Raw genomic sequence first — 22,761 nt, forward strand, 5'->3', positions numbered from 1 at the left:
GTACCATCGCTGCAAGAACTGCAGTGATTCAAGGAGAGAATCCACGACCTTCTCAAGAATGGGTATTAAATGCATCCCTGCAACCTCGCCCATATCCCAAGAATTAAAAAACATTCCAGACATATTATGCAGCAGTTACAAAATGTAAATTTAAGTTGTTTAGATGCTTTCTTGACATTGTACTTCAAAATATACATTACAGGCTGCGTCATTGGCACAAAGACCTTTCAGCAGAAGATGAAAGAAATTCAAGATGCAGTTCATAATAAGAATAGACATTCCCAGCCAGGAGGGACTGTTCTGCAGAGGAGATTGAGTTGTGATGAAACAGTATTCTTAATCTCAAAAGGAGTAAAAACCTTTGACTTTTGTAAAGCAAAGAATCTGGTTGTCACAGGCGGGTTAGACAGAACTATTCGACTGTGGAACCCTAACCTCCCAGGGTAAGAAAACATGTGAAAAATATGATGCTTTGAGAGTGTTATATCAGGACTGTTGAGCTGCCTGTTCTTGTATCAATTTCAATTTCAAACTGAGGACAGGTAGTTATTGCAGTATCCTTCAATAGATAAAGTTAATGAGGTAGATAGGGAAACCTAACTTGTTTATGCTATTTATCATTATTTGATGGTATAAGTAAATGGGCCCTAAAGTTCTTCGAGGGTTCTTCTGTTCTCTGCCATTTATCTTGAGTTTTGCCAATCTCCCAGTAAAGTTATAGCAGGAAATTTGGAGAATCCTCATGGAATTTTAGATTATTGTATTACCAGAAGAAATGGAGTTAGCAAGATGGATAATTATTCTGATGTCTTGCTTAACTGTTGGGTATTATAGAGTATTTTTGGATAACATTTCCTGGGGAGATCAAATGGATGGGGTAGAGACCATCATTGGAGAGATTGTGCGCAACCTGTAAAACCAACTTCCTTGATGTACTGTATGGCCTTTTTGAACTCCATGCTTTTTTTCTGTTAGTCTCTGCTGATTGCCTCTGCAAGTGTTCTTAGAGCTCCAAAATGGCACGCTGTTGCTTGGACTGATCTAGAGGAGCCCTTCAGTATGTGGTGGAGCAGTGTCAAGATTATGGTGATCTGCTCCATGCTGCAAAACCTCATCATCATGAGGGGGTCAGCTCTAGCCATGAGAAGGAGAAAGTGAGAAGGAACCTACACAGCCTTTTTCTGCTAATACAGTTGGTGAAGTATTCATCCGAGTGCTATGTGCAACTCCAATTCCCCCTTCATCCATGACCAGTCCTACAACTTACCTTCCCTGTGTCACCATCACAGCACCTGCTTAACCATAATGCGAAGTTAAAAGACACCAGAAAATAGACATTCCCAACCAAATTTTTTAATTAAAACATGTCATCTTGCAAGCAAAAGTCACATAATCACCCTTGTGTATTCCCTTAGTGCCTATCTACCATGCACTTTTGCCTGCCCTTGTGCTTCTGTGCATTCCTATCACAGTTGTTTCAGCATGCTAATGGTCTGCCCCACCATATATCATGTGGTAGCATGGATTTCATTGTGTGCATGCTGTGCGCGAATGTGTGGGTTGCACAGAGGAGTCGTCAGCCATATGGTCAGTGGATAGCCCTTGCAGCTCAGTAGCCACCCTTAGATTTATCATGAAAACTTAGATGTAGCAGGACAATGGGCTGCAGCAGAATGAGGGCATCATAACTTCTGACATGATAGGGCAGAACTCCTGCGTGATTGGCTGCATTTCATCACACAGCAAATGGACATTGAGGAAGTGGAACATAATTTGGTTGTATAAGACAGAGTTGACATGCAGCATCCACAAAGTAATGTACATGCAGTCAATGGCACCCTGCAACATGAGTAAACCTGCAATCCTGGTGAAGCCACAGCTTGCTTCTCCCTGGAATAAGAGAATGAAATGTAGTTAGCTCTCATTGAATAGAGAGTTGCAGTGGATGTTGCAAATATCTGCAGCACCAGCCAGAAGGAGCCTGATGCTTATAAGCTCATCACCACTGTTATCTGGACAGCCAGTGACAGTACAGTCCTTGTCCTGCTCTGAGGTTGCAGTCGAGACTACAGCAGAGGACAGATTTCAGTGAGGACATCCTTACTGAAGCACAAATGTCATATGTTGTTCTTGAGAATTGCTCCTTCAACACCCTGCGTGGATATGGTGTCCTGCTGAGACCCCTTCTCACTCACTTCCTCCTCAGTCTTCCAATAGCTTGTCATGCTCTGCAGGGACTCTGTTTGCAAGGCTATAAGAAAGAGGAGCAAGAGTAGGCCACTTGGCCCATCAAGCCTGTTTCATCGTTTAATAACATCATGACTGATTTGATTGTAGCCTTAACTCCACACCTGCCTGCTCCCCATAGCCCTGGACTCCCTTATAGATCAAAAACCTGTGCAACTCAGCTTTGAATATATTCAATGACCCTGCCTCCACTGCTCTCTGTGGAAGAGAATTCCAAAGATTAACAACCCTCTGAGAGAAGAAATTCCTCCTCATCTCCATCTTACATGGAGGACCCCTTATTTTTAAACTATACTTTCCTAGTTCTAGATTCCTTTATGAAGGGAAACATCCTCTCAGCATCTATCCTGTCAAGCCCCCTCAGAAATTTAAAAGTCCTATTCCAAGGGAATGCCTACTAGTCCACCCATGTTTGGGAGTAACTAGTTTGTATGTAAACCCTGAAGTTGGTATAAAATTCTTCAATTGCCACACCACTCCGTGTAGACTTTTGCAACTTTAGCAACTATAGAAAGTATCAGATACTTATAAAATTGAAACAGTGGCCAGAAGAAATCAGAAAGTAGTTGATGATCCCTTTAAATAGTGCTGGAGGAGGTGGGGGTGGGGGTGGGTGTGGGGTGGGGGGATCCTTCCTGCTGCTGAATACATGTTCTGCTGAGCGAGGTTAAGGGGGGAATTACCTGCAGCATTGAGTTCCAAAATGGCACTGCTGGCATGAAATAAGCATTGCATGCTGATTGATGTCAAGATCTGCCTAATGTTTATACACCTGGCAGCTGTTCACTGTCTTCAGGCCAGCATCTTCACCTGTATTGCATCGGGTGCAATTTGCCCCACAAGTGTATACGCAAACTATTTTAAACTCTAAGGACATTCATAGCATCCGGAAAAAGGCATAGACAATCCAAATTTCTCTCCCATGGAGTTTGAAGCTCCACTCTTTGTCCCCTGCTTGACCTAGTTTGCAGACCATCTGGTGCAGCCTTTCTAACAGCTGTCAAGTAGTTGGGAAGAGGAATGAAATGAATGGCGAGAGTACAAGTTTTGCGTAGAGGTCAAATATGATAGTTTCAGTTTTCCCAATAATCAATTGGAGAAAATTTTGGCTCATCCACAACATGATCTTAGGCAGTCTGGCAGCATGAAGGTAATTGTGACATTGAGGCAAATGATGGACATGTAGAGTTGGATCTTGTCAGCATAGATATAGAAAGCAAACCTTTGCTTACTGACTACATTGCAAGGGGTTGCAAATGAAGAAAAGGAAGGGGGTATGGTTGGAACTTTGTTTAAATCAGAGATGGTCATTTGAGAATGAGAGGTGAAGTCAATGCTGCAGGTCCATTGGATGTGTTAGGACAGATATCAGTAGAATCATTGAAGGGACAGACCTGTTACTGAAGCTGGAATCAAAATAGGGAACGCTGGAAAAACTCATCAGGTTTGGCAGCATTTGTGGAGAAAAAAAGAGCTAACGTTTCGAGTCTGTATGATTTCTTCAGAGCTGGATGTCTCTGCAAGCCGATGGCCTAAAGATTAGGGAAATCAGCAGGAGGTTAAGCAGATTGGTATTGGTAGGTCATGCAGTTTCTGTTGGTTAAACTTTGGCAATAGAACTATGAGCATTTGAATCCCCTAAGTCTTGGTCCTTGGCAACTTGTGTTTAAGTTCCCTGAACTTGGATAAGCGTGGTGTATCCCTATGCTACACTAAGCAAACAGAAACTCCACTTGCATGTTTTCCTTAGTAGCTTGATTTGGTTCTTAAACCTGGTGATAGGTTTCCATGCGTGTCCATGCCTTGTCAAAAAAACTACTTTTCTTTTGCTATTTCTTTCTTTACTTCTCTCAGTCAACTAAACTTTCTTCGTGTGGAAAATTCAGCAAGGCTGTCCTTCTAGCACCAGTTTCAAGGAATTGGGCTATACAGTGTAGCATTACAAGCCAAACTTCAACTTCTGCTCCACTCTGAGAACTATTCCCCACATTTGCCTTATATGTAGTGACCCACTTCCACTTCCATCTGATTCTATCTTACTGTCTACCAACATGAACGGATTATTTTACTATCATAGCCAGAGTCAGGAAATACCACTAGGAGGCAGAGCTAACCCAGCAATATGGATATCACTTTGACAGAAGATGTTTATGGAGGCAGATTGGATGGGAAGGCAGTTATAACGATAATGACTGGCTAAACAAATTATAAGGAAGTCTCCTCTTTCTGACAGCTGCTGCAGCTTATACATAAAGTTACAGAATGTTTCATTTCTGGGTGATTTGATATTTTGCTGGTGATCTTTTTATACAGACGACCAAATGGTAGACTGAATGGACACAATTCACCTATCATCTTCCTCAGTATTGCTGCGGGAGACAGTAGGATATTTTCTATCTCCGTAGACAAGATAATTAAGGTTTGAAAAGTCACATTCTTCATTTTTTAATAAATGTAAAATTTTAATTCAACCCCTCCTAGAAAGCATCCTGTAAAAAAAAACAAAGTATAAAAAGGACATACATGTCATCGGGAGGGAGAAGAGCTGCAGCCTTTCTGTATTATTTTCATTATTATTATGCCATATACCAGTGAGATGATAGCCTTTTCATTATGGATCGAAAAGGTTTATGATTTGTTGAACTGTGTATCTGGCAAACAAAAAACTTGTCGAGCACTTTTTTTGTGATGGTGATTCATTCAGAGACTTGCCCATACTTATGTGAAATTATAATCACTGCTTTCCAGCACCAAATAAAAGTCTAGGACCTCAATTTTTTTTCTTTCAACCTTGCATAGGAATGCAACAAATCTAGTCCATTGGGTTGTTTTTAATGGCTGGGCTTCATTTGCAGGTTCCTTCCAGCGGGAAGGAGCTGCCCAGTCGTTAAAATTATGAGGTCAGAGGGAACTGGTGGAGGGCCAGAGGGAATGGTCCCCATAGTAAGGAAAGTAAATGGGCAAAGGGGAGTGGAATTCCTTGTTGCCAACAAGAAAACTAAAAAAAAACTTCCTTTACTGAGTCTTTTCCAGTCTTGGCTCTTATTTCTAGATGTTTGATCTGGCACAGAAACCACCTGTCAGACCTCAGATTAAAATCACAAATCAGGCCCAAATACAGTCAAAACGGTCATATTTAAAGAAGATCCTCCTGGTTTCAGTTTCTAAGCCTTTTTGCTTCAGGTTAAACTGCAAATTATAGTTTTTTTTAAGACAAGTATTTATTCAGAAGCAAAATAAATCGGATAAAATAGTGATGTAAGTACTTAACTCTCACTTACATTTAAGTGTTTCCTGAAACCAAAACAACACAGCAATTTTTAGACGTCTCCCACCCTCTCAGTCTTTTAACTGGATCCAGGATTAAGGTGAATTGGGCACTTCAATTAATGATGTTGTGAAAGACTGCAGTAATTGTACCTCATCCAGTCAGTTTCTTGTATCTCAGATTAAAGGTTTATCATAATGAGCAAGTCTGTTTTAAGGAAGACACACTTATTGAATATTCCAGTAATTAATAACTAATTCTATTTTTCCTGTTTATGAAGTGAAGGACAAGTCTTATTGTTGTCCATTTATTTGTTTATTATATCAAAGGCAAGACAAAGCCCTTCATAATTTTATATGGGGATAAATTGATCTGGTTCAGGTATCAAGATGGTTGCTGAAATCAGATTGAAAAAAATCTTCTCAACAGTTTTTCTAGCATTTACTGGTTACTGATCAGTAACTGAAGACATAATTTTAAATATATATGTGAATTTATTTGGTTGCAAAACAGCAATGCAAGACCAATTCAGTGCTCCTTAATATTTATGTCTTCAGATTAGATCTCATCAATTAGAGGTTTAAAACCCAATATAACCTAGTCAGCCAGGCATTCCTATAGTGACTACAAAAAAATTTACATTTGAACCACACCTTATACAGCTTTTGTTTTCACTGAAGCAACAGATACACAGATCATATAGTATGCACTACTTTTCTTACATCTGCAAATCTTACATCGTTACTATCCATCACAGTGGATGGGATCCCTGGAAATTAGTATTTCCAAATTCTGATCTTATTCAGAAGTAACATCCAAAAATGAACACAAATACGGTGCAAGTGATGAGAAATATTGTTTAATCTTCTTCACCTAGACAAGGAAATGAATTACAAATTTAAAAACATGTACAATGGAGTGAATTCTTGAGCAAGTTTTAAACCTGCAGAAATTATGATGGACAATAGGAGTGTGGATTACAGAGGTTCCACTGTTTATTATTATATAGATAAGAAAGTACTTTACGCTGAAACTGTTCTCCTCGACATTATTCTCTCCTATAAATTATCAAGTGGCTTATGCCTTCATAGCAATGATAATTCAGCGGTGGTATCTTATTGAGGTCTATCTTTTAGATTTGGGATATTGAAGGTCAGACATGCCTCATCACTGTGAAATCTAAAGATAGTCAGATCAATGGAGATCTGGCTGCTTGTTATCATTCTCAGGAATTGAAGGCTCTCTACATTGCAACTGATTCACTGGCACTGCTACTGCTCCAGGGCAGGTAAGCAATGGAAAGTATCTTGCTGAACAAGTGTGGACATTACTCATGGCATCAATTACAGCCAAATGAAATCAAACAGACATAAGAAACTGAAATAAATTTCTCAAAAAATCACTAAGAAGAAGTATAATAAAACTGATTATATTGTTTGAGGGCACTGACCCCGATCAGAATTTTGTGGATAGCTAGCTGTTTTATGTTTGAAATTAGATTAGTACAGGCAATATTGATTAAAGTTAATGAATCCAATGGTGTTTTATCTGCAGAGAGGAGCTAAATAGAGGTATGTCACACAAGAAACCTGTTCTATGTTGCCAATACAATAAGTTAATGAGACAAGTCGTCACTTGCTGTGAAGGATCTGTAAGTAAGCAAACTGTTCAAAGAAAAAAATATTTTTGTTGAGAATGTGATATTGCAGCGGTGTTTGTAATTATGAATGGATTCAAGGGCCTTTTGTTTATTTTAAGCATTTGTGACTTATGCAGCCAAGCATGACTATTACATGATCTTTCCCATCAGGATTATTGGGTAGTTTGACCTCATTAACCTTGACGGTTCTGTTCTTGGCTCTACTACTAGGATGTGCTTCGTTGGTGCATGTAGGTCCCTCCTTCATGATTTTCTTACTCCTTCTTTAGCCTAATGACATGTTTTCACTTGATCCTGTGTTTGATGATCTGACTAAGATTGACTGAGAGCAGGATTAAAAATTAATCTCCTATCCCTTGAACCATGTATTTTACTTTGTCCTAGATCCCTTGTTTTCCCTTAAAAGTAATTTCTCTGATGCCATTTAACTTTGAATAACGTGCTTCTGAGCTGCAATGCCATTGTTTAAATTTAATTTACTTTTGAGTGGGGTTGGTGGTAGCTTTGTAATTGTAAGCCATGGGAAGAGATTTAGGTCCAGCTTTAAGGTTCCTCTAATGGTGAACTCCCTTTTTCATCAAGAGAGGAGAGGTGTCAGTGGCAAAAAAAAGGTGAAGGATGAGGTATACAAATTGTGCCTAAGACCTGGAAGGTGACAAGAATGCTGCACTGTTCAGGCAACGCTAACCATGCTGTTTATTGGCCAGAACTCGAATGCACAAATCTAAGCTGGCACTCCAATGCATTACTGGGGTAATACTGTGCTGTCAGATGGATGTAAAATATACAATGCTACTATTTCAGAAAAGAGCTGGGAGTTATTTATCCCTGTTGTCTGGCTAATGTTTACTCCTCAATCAACATTAAAAAATCAGATTGTTTGGTCATTATGACGTTGCTGTTGTGGGAGCTTGCTGCATGTAATTTTGCTGCTGTGTTTCCTGCATTACAACAGTGACTACACTTTAAAAGTACTTCATTGGCTGTAAAGCGCTTGGGACATTCTTTGGTCATGGAAGGTGCTATATAAATGCAAGACCTTTTTCTTTATTCTTCTAGGTGTGGTATTTTACACTTAGCTGCATCGACTTTTATCTGCCGTTATTCTGTATATTTTGGAATTTTTTCCTTCGAACTGTAGTTTCTAAGTCGCCTCCCCTTCCTTTCCCAGTTTGGTATCATCTGAAAATGTGGCTGCTTTGCAATGAGTTTCTGAATTCTCCATTTAAGAGAGTGCGCCCGCCATCAAAACGATGTAATTCCCAGGAATGCATAATTAATGTGGCGGGTTTGGGACAATACGGCATGAGAAGCCACCATTGCGGCCAGTGGGTAAAACGTCGTTTTCCCTGCCCACTACCACACTTAGTGCAAATCTGAATATTTATTATCTTGTCTTGGTCCACGGTTTCAAGCCCATTTGCACCTTTTTGAATTTTGCTGTGATTTCTCTTTTAATGTAGGACTGATCACATTTTTTTTCAGTATTTTGCTGCTGCTGTTTTTTCTTGGCCGCTCTGACGCCTTTTTATTATGTTTATGCATTTTCCTATATTCACCACAGTGATCTTAATACTGAGCCCTGAGACACCCTCAGCAATGCTTCTTCGTGCCCCTACCCCCATCAACCCTAACAACTTCTCTGATGAGAACTGACGGTTCTCTATTTTTTAGCCAATTTATTACCCAGAATCCCTACAGGTTTATGCTTTGGAAGTCCAGGTGCACCATTCTTATAGAATTTTCAATAGTCCATTTAGGTTGTCTCATCCTCATAGACACTTGATCATGCAGAATCTTTGTATTCAGGGTCCAGGTTTACAGCTGCTTACTAAATTATCAAGTTTATTTGTGATAATCAATTTTGTTATGCCACACACAATGGCCTGTCATGGCTTATATCTGTTTTGTCACTCCTTTTTAACATGTGTACCATATTAGCCTCTTTCCAATCTATGGTACCTCCCTACTGTCCAGATACTCCCTCATAATGATTGTCATTATGGTAAATTTCATTCCTAACCCTGGAATTTTTTAGTTTGAGCCCTTTGAGCTTGTTGAGGGCTGCCATTTAATTTACATTGAAGTAAATTTTATTTAAGTTACTTTTGTTTAAACAGTACGAGTTACTCATGCCTTCCCTTGTTTTACTGGAGGAAGTCATTCATCTGAATATTCATTATCTTGTCTTGGTCCTCGGTTTCAAACCCATTTACACCTTTTTCAATTTTGCTGTTTCTGTGACTTCTCTTTTAATGTAGGACTGATAACATTTTTTTTAGTATTTTGCTGCTGCTGTTTTTTCTCAGCTGCTCTGACCGCCTTTTTATTGTGTTTACGCATTTTCCTATATTCACCACAGTGAATTTCTTAAAGATCATTTTCCTCCTTATTTCGCTTTTAATTTGTTTGTCAATCCAAGTAGGATAACATTGTTTAAGCTTTATAAGTTTAGGAATCCTGTATAGTATCTGACTAGATTAATATTACAACAGTGTAAGCTACTTCAAGTAAAACTATTGTTTACAAGGATGTCAACCCTTTTTAAGGAGATTTTGGGTGGAATTGTCCCAGTTTTGCACTAAGTGTGGTAGTGGGCAGGAAAAACGACGTTTTACCCGCTGGCCGCAATGGTGGCTTCTCATGCCGTATCATCCCAAATCCGCCACATTAATTATGCATTCCTGGGAAATACTTTATTTCGAAGGCAGGCGCACTCTCATTCGTCCGCCACACCATCACCTTGCCAGGCCCCACATTTAAAGTGCAGCAGTATGCACATCTCTCAGTGCTTCCAGCCCAGGACTGCTGCACAGAAGGCAGGGTGGCCCTGAAAGGCAAAAAGACTGCAGCGACCCGGTTTAGTGACATGTCCCGCAAGCGCCTTTTGAACGTTGTGGAGGCCTGCCATGATGTCCTCTACCCCCACTGTGGCCACAGGATGGGCAGCAGCATCACCAATCCAGCATGGGAGGTGGTAGCAGCAGTGGTCAACATCAATGCCCTGCCAAACAGGTTGCCACCCAGTGCCGCAACAGAATAAATGGTCTCATCTGTTCTGCCAGCGTAAGTCACTCTTCTCATCACTCTCAACTCACACACTCACAAATCCATCACACAACCACAGGGATCTCACACCTCAAAGGACAACACTACTAACTCCCTCACACACCCTCACATAAGAACATAAGAACTAGGAGCAGGAGTAAGCAATTCAGCCTCTCAAACCTGCACCACCATTCAATACAATCATGGCTGATCTCATTTCGGCCTCAACTCCAATTTCCTGCCGTCTTCCCCATAACCTTTCAACCCATTACTAATTAAAAATCTGTCTATCTCCTCGTTAAACTTATTCAGTGTCCCGGCATCCACTGCACTCTGAGGTAGTGAATTCCACAGATTCACAACCCTTTGAGAAAAATAATTCCTCCTCATCTCTGATTTAAATCTACTACCCCTTAGCCTAAAACAATGGCCTCTCGTTCTAGAATGCCCCACAAGAGGAAACATCCGCTCCACATCTACTTCTCTCTAGCATCTTATATACCTCAATTAGATTTCCTCTCATTCTTCTAAATTCTAGCAAGTATAGGCCTAAACTGCTCATTCTCCCCTCATAAGACAAGCCCCGCATCTCTGGAATCAATCGAGTGAACCTCCTCTGAACCACCTCCAATGCAACTACATCCTTCCTCAAGTAAGGGGACCAAAACTGTGCACAGTACTCCAGTTGTACAATGCCTTGTACAGTTGCAACAACACTTCCCTATTTTTATACTCTATTCCTTTAGCAATTTGCCTCCCTTATTACCTGCTGTACCTGCATACTAGCTTTCAGCAATTCATGCACCTTTGTTTAACTCCAGAACACTAGTGTGGGACTCAAGTTTCTCACTCTCAAACTGAACTTGAAATTCTAACAGGCTATGATCACTCTTTCCTAGAGGATCCTTTTCTTTGAGATCATTAGTAAATCCCGTCTTATTACACAAAATGCTATGTGCATTCAGATACAAAGCCTTTAAGTTTGTCCTATTGTCAATTTTCTCTACTCTTATATGATTCTTTGGTGCAATATGGCATTCACACACTCTGTCCCTTCCTTTCACTTTTTGGTAACAATCAGCCTGCACTCTTTCTCTCTCCTTAAACTTTGATTTTTTTATATTTCCATGCAACTAAACCCTCCCCCGCACTATTTAGTTAAAGCCCTATCTACATCTCCATCAGGCTCATATCGTCTTGAGCTCATGTCGTCATCCCATCTATATCACCACACATACATTCCATGAAGTGCCATTTGTCCTACTCACACTCTCTCCATCTGTTTGCAGAAGAAGCCTGCTCACATCAGCAGGGAGAGGTCCCAGACCGGGGGCGGGGAGGTCCACATTGGGCCCCTCACCCACTTTGAGGAGTGTGCCATCATGCTGACTGGTGAGGGCATGAACCGTGCCTGTGGTGAGGTTGAGGTCAGCGGCGAAAACCCTTGTGAGGATCCTGCACCACATCATCCCTCTCTTAATGCAACTGTGAGTGCTTTCTCCTGCTTTTGACTCTGCTGCACTGATTATCTCTACTTTGGTTCACAGGGACCTCTGCCAAGTGACTGATACCCTCAGGCAGCCAGTCCCTCTGCTCCATCCAGATCCTCACCTCCGGCCAAGAGGGCACCTCCTCTATTGAAGAGCTGGAAATAAGCAGCCTGGAAGACCTGTCACAGCCCTTACCCACACTCTGCACCAGCACAGAGACACACATCTTGGTGGGGCTTAGACCTAGAGCAGGCTTGGGTTCACAATCTGGTGGTCACCACATGGACATGTGTCAGCAGCAGGAAGAGGCAGGTGTGGCCCAGCTCCCCAGCACTCGGAGGACTGCTGGGGGAGAGGCATCTGTGAGGTCCGAGTCAGATGACAAACCTCTGGATTTTGCTTTCCATCTCATCTTGGAGATTCAGCAGAAGACGGGGGAACATCATGCAAAGCTGTTGGAAGCCCTCACAGAGTGGCTCGCGAGTCGGAGGAGTGCGCCTGCCTGCTCTCTGATGAAGTGGTACCCACATGGATGCGTATGGAAGTCTACATTGGAAGGATGGCGGACGCCATGGAGACCCTGGTCCAGCAGAATGCAGAGATGTGTGCAGACCTGCATTTCATTGCAGGAGCCATGGATTAGTTCCTGCAGTGGCAACACAAGAGAGAAATGGGGCACCTCAATGTCCCTCCAGGTGCTCCTTCCCCTCAAGGAGTCACGCTGGGGTACCCGGAGGGAGGAGGAGTGGCAGCTGGACACCCCGGGTCATCCACTCAGTAATCTTGGAGGCTGTCCTCTCCCTCCAAGTCCGTTTTTGCCTGTGAGCCCTCAACCTCGTCCTCTGTCACCGCAGAGGGAGCAGCTGGCCAATGAGTGATTCTGGAAAATGTTTGAGTGGTGGCAGGTACTTTCGGAGCCTCGTGCAAACATTCTCCCGTGTATGAGGATTATTCCCATGTCACATTCACCTCAGTGTCCTGAGCATTTTCAATGCTGCTTGTTGGCGTTTGCTTTCAGTTGTCCGTCTGAGTTGACCTGCATCTCCGCCCACGAACTGATCACACTCCCAGGCAGCACCTGATCTTGCTCAATACGACTCTTGTTTAACTTTTGATTTAGACAGCATGGCCGTGATACAGTATTTCATTTGCTCCTCCGTCCTTTCTCCTCCCCCCGAGTCACCCATTTCCTATCCCCCATTACTCTTGACCTCCCTGGCATCATCTTCCACCTCCCCTCCTTGACCTACCAGCCACAACACTTTTCTTTTGGAGATGACCAGGTGAACATGCATGCTCCCTTGCTTCCCAAAAATCCCGCCCTCATCCACATTAACCTCCTGTACCACCCCCTTCCTACCCCCAGGATCCATGTCTGCTCTGAGCCCCCACCAACCACCCTCACCATCCCTTCGATCAATACCGAATTGCATTCACCCTTCACCCTCCTACCCAACTGCTTCACTCTGCCCTTGGTCATTCTCACCATTCCCTCATACCATGCCAATCCTCAGTTTGCTCCCCAGAAGGCAGCCATGGACTCATCAGAGCCCTCCCTTGCACGTTCACCTGGAGACCCGCCCACCTCGGAGCCCCTTCCTCTGCCTCACTGCTTCCTCACCCCCCCGGAACTCCTCCCTCACAGACTCCTCTCTGCCCACGCTTAGTCCCTCCCATGTCCTAACTCCTTCAGACACCCTTACTCCTTCCACTACCCTTAGTCCTTCCTGACTCCTTCCTCCAGCCTTACTCCCTCCCCTGTCTGCACCCCTTCCTCCTCCTGGACTCCCTCCCCTCTTCACACTCCTTCCCCCTCCGAACTCCTTCCCTTACACATTCCACCCCCTTACACCTACCTCCAAAGTTGCCGCCTTCTCCCTGTTACCACCTCCTTGTGCCATTCTCCCTCCCCACATCCTCACCGCCCCCCCCCCCCCCCACCCCCCCAACCACCACCCCGCCATGGCACCTTAGTTTCCCCCTCCCAACCTCACCCGGCCCGACACCTCTTTCTCTGCCAGTCGACCCTTGACCTTCCTTTCCCATCCGCCAGTACATCTTCCTCTCCCAAACACAGCTCGACCTTCCTCTCCACTCCCTTGACCATCATCCATTGTGAGCAGATCCTCAAACAGTGACTTTCCAAGTTCAGTGAGCTCCTTTACAGCAGAGCTGTGTCCATGAGAATCTACCCAGCATGCCATGGATGTTCCTCCAGTGTGCTGTTGCTGTCAGGTTCCAACATCTTCTGCTCCTCTGGATGTCCGCAATGTGAGCAAGGACCTGCCGATAAGTCGCAACTTCTGCACGTCACTCTTCATCAAGACATATTTGCATTGGCGTGTTTTCCTGCCGATGCGAGCAGACGATCCAGCATGAGGGGATGGTTCTGGCAGGCTGGCCCTCTAGTGATATGCAGAAGTATTACAATGAGGTTCCCGTGTGAAATATGGCCCGCCATCGACTTGCTGAGCGGCCAACCGCAAACTGGTTTCACGACATTGTGAAACTGATTTTTGGCTTTCTTGTCATATTGCCCAGTCACACAGCCGAACAGTGGGCACGGAAAATTCCGCCCTTTGTTATTTTACATTATTGTATGTTGACTCTTAGCTACTGCTCTAAATCACCTAAACAAGGCTCCTGCCTTGAACTTGTTCTTATATCTCCCCATATGTCCAGTTGCATCCCAAAGTTGTGGAAGAACTAATCTCTTTGTGGATTAACCATCTGATGTACATTAAAAGCACTAAATGTTAAGTAGGGGGCATGTTAGGATGCACAATATTTGGTTATTGTAACCAGCTGATAACTTCTTGTGGATCAGTGGGAAAGCACTGACATCTGATCAGTGTGTTAACAACAACAATATTTGGTAGCAGTCCTATTTTGCTTGATTATAAGAGGTTTTTTTTGTTGGCAAAGCAACAGAAACAAAACCTTGCAATATAACTTTGATGTAATGTATATTTGTTTTACTAATGACTCTTATTGTGCTATAAACAGATTAACTAGTATTTAATGCCAGCGGAAGTACTTGCAAATTCCTGTTGTTTAAATGTTCCCCTATTTGTTCAATGAGGATGTGAAGATGTGGGATCTGGACACTGGCCATCTTGTATTTGAATTCACTAGAGCTCATGGAAATGCTGCCGTAACTTGCATGACATTTGACACCAGTGAAAGAAGGTATAGTATGATAGAACTAAATGCTGCAATAGTAGGGCTTGTTTATAAGAATTTGGGCATGGTGCAATTACAATTATAAGAAAATCTCATTATATTGATTCACATAACTGTACTGAATTGAATAATGCTTTCACTATGATGAGCATCCAGGAATTTATTTTGATAGGAAGAATGAGGAGAGACAATTAAAAAAAAAAGGGTATGATTCTAAAAGAGGTATAGGAACAGAGACACCTGAGCATGTATATGCACAAATCACTGAAGGTGGCAGGGCAGGTTGAGAGTGGTTTAAAAGGTATGGGATCCTGGGCTTTCTAAGTAGAGGCATAGAGTACAAAAGCAAGGCAGTTATGATGAATCTTTATAAAACGCTAGTTTGGCCTCAACTGGAATCTTGTTTCCAATTATGACCACTGCACTTTAGGAAGGGTGTGAATGCTTTAGAGGGAGTGCAGAAAAATTTATAAGGATGGTTCCAGGGATGAGGGACTTCCGTTATGGTGTATGGATTGGAGAAGCTGGGTTATTCTCCTTAGAGAAGAAAAGGTTAAGAGGAGATTTGATAGATATGTCCAAAATTGTGAGGGGTCTAGACAGAGTAGATAGAGAGAAGTTGTTTCCATGACAGGTAGGTTGGTAATCAGAGGTTGCTGATTTAAGGTGATTGACAAAAGAGCCAATGGAGGCATGAGGAAAACTTTTTTATGCTGCAGTGCACTGTCTGAGACTGTGGTAGAGGCAGATTCAATCATGGCTTTAAAAGGAAATTAGAAAAGCACCTGAAGACAGAAAATTTGCAGAGCTACAAGGAAAGGGTGGGAGATTGGGACTAGCTGAGTTGTTAGAGCCAGCAGGGACATGTTGGGTTGAATGGCTTCCTGCTATCCTGTAGACATTCTATGATTCTCATGTAAAATTATTTAATTTATACAGTTGTTTTGTACTGAAAAAAAAAGATAATTATTTGAAATTATATCATATGGAGAAGAAGGAAACAATGCATGTGAATCCTGCTGAGTGGGTGGACCAGTAAAGGATGGTCCCTCTCGCTATTTGCATGTACTTTCCTTGATTCAGGAGGCTGGGATGGAGATTTACATGCGGAATTTAAGAGCAGGCCTAGCCATTTCTGACATTTGTGCCACCAAATCTCTCCAGAAAATAGTATGGCATAAAAAGCCACTTAATAAATTCTAGGAGAAAACAGTGTGGTATTGCAGAGATCCTGCTCTTCAGAGAGCTGTACCTCTGAATGGCTGGTTCAGAGCTGGATCTCGCCCTGTCCTCTCTCTTATTCCCTGATGAGCTCTTAATACAGTGATATTTTTGACACAGTGAATGTATTTTGTGCCATCAATATTTCACATGACTTCTTTTAGCAGACACGGTTTTCAACTCCCGTTTAGATGGAACTGATTGCCAGGGAATTCTGCAGAAAAATATATATTGTTAGAAAATTATAACATCTTAAAGAATAGCCAGTATCTAAAAAAACAATGTAAGTTAGCTACCATAAAACATTATACACACAGAAAAAGAAGTGGAAATTCCTGTAGAATAATAATAGGTATTTCAGTCATTTTCAAATAATCTAATAAAGCATTCACTCACTGTTACAACCTTGATTGATGGCTGGTGTCAAATGCAAACACATTCAGCATCTTCTGAATGAGATGTCAGTTCAGTTAAATGTTTGTGAGCATAGTTTAATGCTTCATTCATTGCCTGTTGAAGTATTATAATAAATCTGTTGATGCGTTTGAATTGCCATTAACACATTTTTAGAATCATATAACTGCTTTGTTTCCAGGCTGATAACGGGTGGCAGAGACGGATGTGTGAAGATATGGGACTATCAGAATATGCAATGTATACAAACCCTGAGACAAGGTAAAGTGGCTTTATATAAATGAATGCTGTATTTCTTTATCTAATTTAATGCATCAGGAAACCATTGACTGATTTAATAACCTGACCTTTCATCTGGGGATAAAACTGAAGAAGTTAGCGACTGCATTTATGCTGAAATATACAAAAATGGGTAAGTGCTTGATGTATCTTCAAGAATGTTTGAGAAAGTATGGAAAGTCATCCGTTCCTAACCAATATATTTCCGCTTCTCTGTCTCTCTGATTTTCAAAGATTTATCATATCTGTTGGCTGGGACAAAAGGATCAGTGTTTTCCCGGTACGTCCAAACAAGAGTCATAGATACATTTGCAGGAGGATGCCATACGACCTCAACAAGCCCATGCTGGCAGAGTTGTAATTGTGGGTTTTTTAAAATATTTGCATATTTTTGTGCAGACAAATCATATAAAGCAAAATTAAGTGTATGATCAAGTGAAAAAAGAGACTACAGTAGACTTGATATAGGCTTTAGCATGCCTTCTGTTTCCAAGTGAACTATTTCTTTTCTGACCTAATTGATGCTTTCATTTCAGGACATTCAGGCTGACCAATGTGATATTCGGTATCCATCACTCCACTGGACAGATGATGCAGTAAGAGCTGGCTGAACGATTGTTCCATAAAATTCTGCATTTATAGTGTCAACAGTTTTGTTTATTTTTGTCGTCTTGTGCTAGCACCTGTAAAATATTTTGCAGTATTAACCAGAGTTTTACAAGAAGCCAAAATTGTGTAAACAGTTAAACTTCATTTATCTTATGAGTTGTGTTGCCAAATTAACAGAAAAGGAACATTTTGAGATACAGCACATTACTGCAATGTTGCCTAAAATAATTGATGAATAACTTTGTTAAATACGATATTGAATTAGAAACCTCTGATATTCCACTAGAACAATCACATTACCAACGTTTCAATTATGCTACAATGATCATACCCTTAAAAACCTGCTATAGCACACAACTGTCATATTTTAATATTTTTCAGGGAAATAATTTTGTTTTTGAGTTATATTTAAGTGTTGTGTCTTAGCACAAAATGAGTTTGTACAGATTTAAAGAAAAAAATAAAAACACAAGGCAACAGACATTGAATATATGTAAGTAGTAAGGCAGATGGAGAGCTTAGCTTTTAGAATGCCATTAGAGTGTTATGTAACTGGAATTTGCTTTGACTGTTAGTCTGAATGTTCAAGCCCTGTCTGAAATGAAGTAATTTAATAATTCCTATCTGGTTTCCTGTGTTTCTGAGTGTGCCTTTGAATGGACTGTAGAAAGGCACATGTGGAAAACACAATATCCAGTTCAGATCACAAGGGGGTGCTTCTAAGATTCTTGGGCCACTTATGGAGGAACCAATATAATTATATCCAGGGGAATATAACAGACCAGAAATTCACAACACTGTTAATGGTAACATTTATAAATTTCTGATATAACTCATTATAACAGATGCACCATCGATATCTGAAATATTACATTTAGTCACCTTAACAGATTTTGACTTGCCACACTAAATGAAGTGGCTGCCATGTGCAGTATGTGCCATCTTGCTATACTGATGAGCTGTGTTATGAGTTGTATTCATATGGTGGGTTAAGACACCAGACATAGTAACTTATCCTGTGATGAATATGGAAAATTGCTTTTTTGCAGGTTGATAGTGGTTATACACTAGCCAGATTTTGGTTTAACTGTTATCATTTTCTCAGTCTATATGAGTTTTTAAATGGTTTTAATTTTTAAAATAAATACAGGAAAATGGCCACAAGGATGATATTTTGTCCGTTGCCCTGTGTGCTCCTAACCTGCTGGCCACTTCAAGTTATGACGGTGAAATTATTATCTGGAACTTCACATCAGGTCTCATCTTCTGTAATCTTCATTCTCCAACCAGTACAATGATTCAGAAATTGTCAGGTGGTGTTTGAATTTCTTTATAATAATTTGGTAGCTCGCATTTGAGTATCTCGTTTACTTTAATTTATGGGAGTTGAGTACTTTATTCTTGTTAAGCAGTCCAAAGGCTTTTTGACCCACTGGGGGAGTTGGACACAACTCCTTGAAAAGTTAGAAGTTCATGTTTGGGAAAAGAAAAATATTTTCCTTCCAAATTAATCAGAAATATATAGATGTGAGGCGTATATTTTTTAGCATAAACTGAATCGGGTAACAAATTCTCAATGTTGGAGGGAAAATACAATGGGTCATATTATGTGTAACAGCAAAACTGCAGTGTAAATAAAGAAATAGTACTGGAGAAATTAAAGAGACTAAGGGTGGAATTGTCCCGGATTTGCACAAATTGTGGTTGTGGGCGGGAAAAATGTCATTCCACCTGCTGGCCGCAATGGTGGGTTTTTCATGCTGCATCATCCTGTTCTCGGCGTGTCCCACCTCATTAATAATACATTCCTGGGATTGCTGGCGGGGTGGCCTCTGATTCGCCCACCCTGCCCTCACCTCAGGCTTTCAGTAATCTGGGTGCTGTATTTAAAGGGCTCCCCTGCACTCTGTAAAGGCTGCAAAGCCATGGCTGCCAAAGGGAAGAAACATGCTGCCCCCAAATTTAGCCAAGCTTTCCTTGGGCACCTACTGGATGCAATGAAGGGCCACTATGAAGTCCTCTACCCTCGCTCTAGGCAAAAGCTAGCAAGATAGGTCACCAATTCAGCATGGGAGGCAGTGGCAGACGTGGTCAGTGCCAAAGCCTGTAAAAGAGGACTGCCACCCAGTGCCAAAAAAGGATGAATGATCTCCTCCGTTCTGCCAGGGTAAGTCACTCTTCTCATTACTCTCAACTAACACACTCTCAAACCCACCACACATCCACAGGGATCTCACTTGCTGGCAGTTCAAGAGACATCACCATTCACTCTCACACACCTCTTAATCTGCTCTAGATCATGCCCTCATCCTGTCAGTGGCACTATTCACCACCCACCCACATGCCAGGCATCCTACTTGCGCTCTCTCCATCTATCTTCATGCAGGACAAGCTGGCACACAACAAAAGGGAGAGGTCGCGTCAAGGTCCTCACAGATATTGAGAATAGAGCCACCCAGCTAGCCAGCGATGGTCTGGACCATTCCTGCGCTGATGGTGAGATTGGTGGTGCTCAATCAAGTGAGGATCCAGCAGTACAACATCCATCAGACAACCATGCTGAGAGTGAATTCCCCTGTTCTGCAGTCCCCTGCCATGCACTAATTATCTCTCCTTGATTTTGCAGACACATCTGCGAAACAGAAGAGGGGGTCCATGAGCCAGGTCCTCGACTCAAGCTCTGAAGTCACCTCGGAAGAAGAATCTGATGATACCCTAATTGAAGACCCATCACAGTGCTCACCCACACCCACCACCAATGCAGAGACACACACCTCGGTGGGGCCTAGTTCTAGAGTAGCCTTGGGGTCACAATCTGGTGAGCATATCACAATGTCTGATCTGCAAGGACTTCCCAGGTTCCCAGCACTCGGAGGACTGCTAGAGACCAGAAATATGCTGAGTCCAACTCAGATGAGAGGCCTCTAGACTTAGTCATACCTCAGTTGCTGGAGCTGCAAAGGCAAGCTCGGGAACATCAGAAGGGGATGCCTGTTGCACTCCTCAGATTGCAAGGCAAAATGGAGGAGTCCGTCCGCCTTCAGCCTGTGGTGCTAGCATGCGGGGAGGTGATGACATTATGGTATTGTTGCTGAACTAGTAATCCAGAGACCCAGACTACTTGCTCTGCTGCCCTCTAAAAAGCACATTAACTTGCAGTCTGCGCCTGAGGAGTGAAAAGTTCTGTATCATTTCATGGCACTTTCATGCTTTTGCTTTTGCTTTTGCATTGCTTGAATGGGCAGAAAAGCTTTGCAGGGCCCAACTCCAAGCACTTCAGTGGAGCTGCAGCTGAATGGTCTCAGCTGTGGAAGAATGCTCACTTTTGACAACCTTTTCCAAGTGCTTGGCCACTTTTCTCACTCCAACCGCAACATGTGCTTGAGTACTTTCTTTGGCCTGTGCTACCTTGCCCCCTCACCCAGCCCCCACCCCAGGCATGACCCGCACTGCAGCCCTTGCCCCAGCACCACACTGAAAATCAGCCAGGGAAAAGCGACTTGCCTGTGCCCCCTGCAAATGCGCGGTGCCTCTTCTTTGATGTCCTACGGGTGATGCTTGTGAGCGCTGTGCAAGATTGGCCACTAATGGTGGATAATTATGATTGGATATGCACAAGAGGCCAGAATTAGAGGAGTGCAGACACCTCAGAGTTGCAGGTTTGGAGAAGATTATAAAGATGGGGAGAGGCAAGGCCATGGAGGGATTTGCAAACAAGGATGGGAATTTTAAAATCAAGACTTTTTACTGAGAACCGATATAGATCAGCAAGCACATGGGTGATAGAGGAATGGAAATTGTTGCAAGTTAAGACATTGGCAGCAGAGTTTTGGATGACCTCAAGTTTACAAAGGGTATAATGTGGGACATCAGTCAGGAGTGCATTGAAATAGTCAAATCTGGAGGTAATGAATGCATGGGATGAGAGTTTCAACAATAGATGAGCTGAGGTGAGCAAAGTTGAGCAATGTTACGGTGGTAGGAATCAATGGTTCTGGAGAAGGCATGAATGTGAGATCGGAAACTCATCTCAAAATCAAATCTGACATCAATGTTGTAAATTTCAGACTGTTGCCAGGGAGAGGGATGGAGATTGGAGTTGGATGGAAAGCAATGACTTCAGCTTTCCCAATATTTAATTGGAGGAAGTTTCTGCTCATCCGGTGCTGGATATTGGATAAGCAGTCTGATAATTTAGCAACAGTGGAGAAGTCAAGAGAGGTGGTGGTGAAGTAGAACTGCATGTCATTAGTGTACATGGGAAAATTAATGCTGTGCCTTTGGATGATGTCACCAAAGGAGAGCACATAGATGAGAAGTAGGAGGGAGCCAAGGATTGATCTTTGGGGGACACCAGAGGTAATATTGTGGGAGCAGCAAGAGAAGCCATTGCAAGTGATTCTTTGGCTATGATTATATAGATAAAAATGGAACCACATGAGAGCAGCTCACCCAGCTGGATGACAGTGGAGGTGCATTGGAGGAGGATGGTGTGGTCAACCTTATTAAAGGCTGCAGACAAGTCAATAAGGATGAGGAGGGAAAGTTTATCTTAGTCACAGTCACGTAGAATGTCATTTATGACTTTGATAAGAGCCGTTTTAGCACTTTTGCAGGGGTGAGCACCTGATTAGAGGAATTCAGACATGGAGTTCCAGGAAATATGGGAACGGATTTGGGAAGAGACGACATGTTCAAGAGCTTTGGAGAGAAAGGGTAGTAGTTTACAAGGACCAATGTTGTTGCCCTGATGTTCTAACATATGCTGAACTCTTTGCAAATCTTCATTGTTTGGTAGTTCATAGTGTACACTAAGAATTGTACCATTTTCCTTCTTATTTCTTAATTTTATTCATATGGATTTTGTTTTAATGGAACCCCGAGAATATCCTAGCATTGTGATAGAATCCTTCACCATCACTGCCACTCCTCTCCCAACCTTCTCACTTCCTATCTCTCCTGAAAGCGTTATAACCAGGAATATTAAATTCCCAAAAACAAAACACTGTGGATACTGCAAGTCTGAAATAAAAACAGAAAATATCAATAATGTTCAGTAGGTCAGGCAGTATTTAAATTCAATCAAAATTTGGAATTAAAAGTGTAATGATGACCATGAAATCATTGTCGATAAAAACAAAAAAACTGCGGATGCTGGAAATCCAAAACAAAAACAGAATTACCTGGAAAAACTCAGCAGGTCTGGCAGCATCGGCGGAGAAGAAAAGAGTTGACGTTTCGAGTCCTCATGACCTGAGTTCTGAGTTCTGTCGAAGGGTCATGAGGACTCGAAACGTCAACTCTTTTCTTCTCCGCCGATGCTGCCAGACCTGCTGAGTTTT

The 22,761-nt window shown here is 42.2% G+C and overlaps 1 protein-coding gene across 1 annotated transcript in view; it reads left to right on the forward strand.

The window, feature by feature from the left end:
• Positions 1-22,761, forward strand: part of LOC121270160 (WD repeat-containing protein 49-like) — a 91,177-nt gene that overhangs the window by 21,931 nt on the left and 46,485 nt on the right. The window contains 8 exon segments of the mRNA XM_041175499.1: positions 203-443; positions 4,561-4,666; positions 6,652-6,824; positions 7,085-7,166; positions 14,796-14,902; positions 16,713-16,792; positions 17,045-17,090; positions 17,347-17,406. Coding sequence (XP_041031433.1) covers positions 203-443; positions 4,561-4,666; positions 6,652-6,824; positions 7,085-7,166; positions 14,796-14,902; positions 16,713-16,792; positions 17,045-17,090; positions 17,347-17,406 — 895 coding nt within the window.

Source organism: Carcharodon carcharias, chromosome 1 (assembly GCF_017639515.1).
Source record: "Carcharodon carcharias isolate sCarCar2 chromosome 1, sCarCar2.pri, whole genome shotgun sequence".
NCBI classification, from domain to species: Eukaryota; Metazoa; Chordata; class Chondrichthyes; order Lamniformes; family Lamnidae; genus Carcharodon; species Carcharodon carcharias.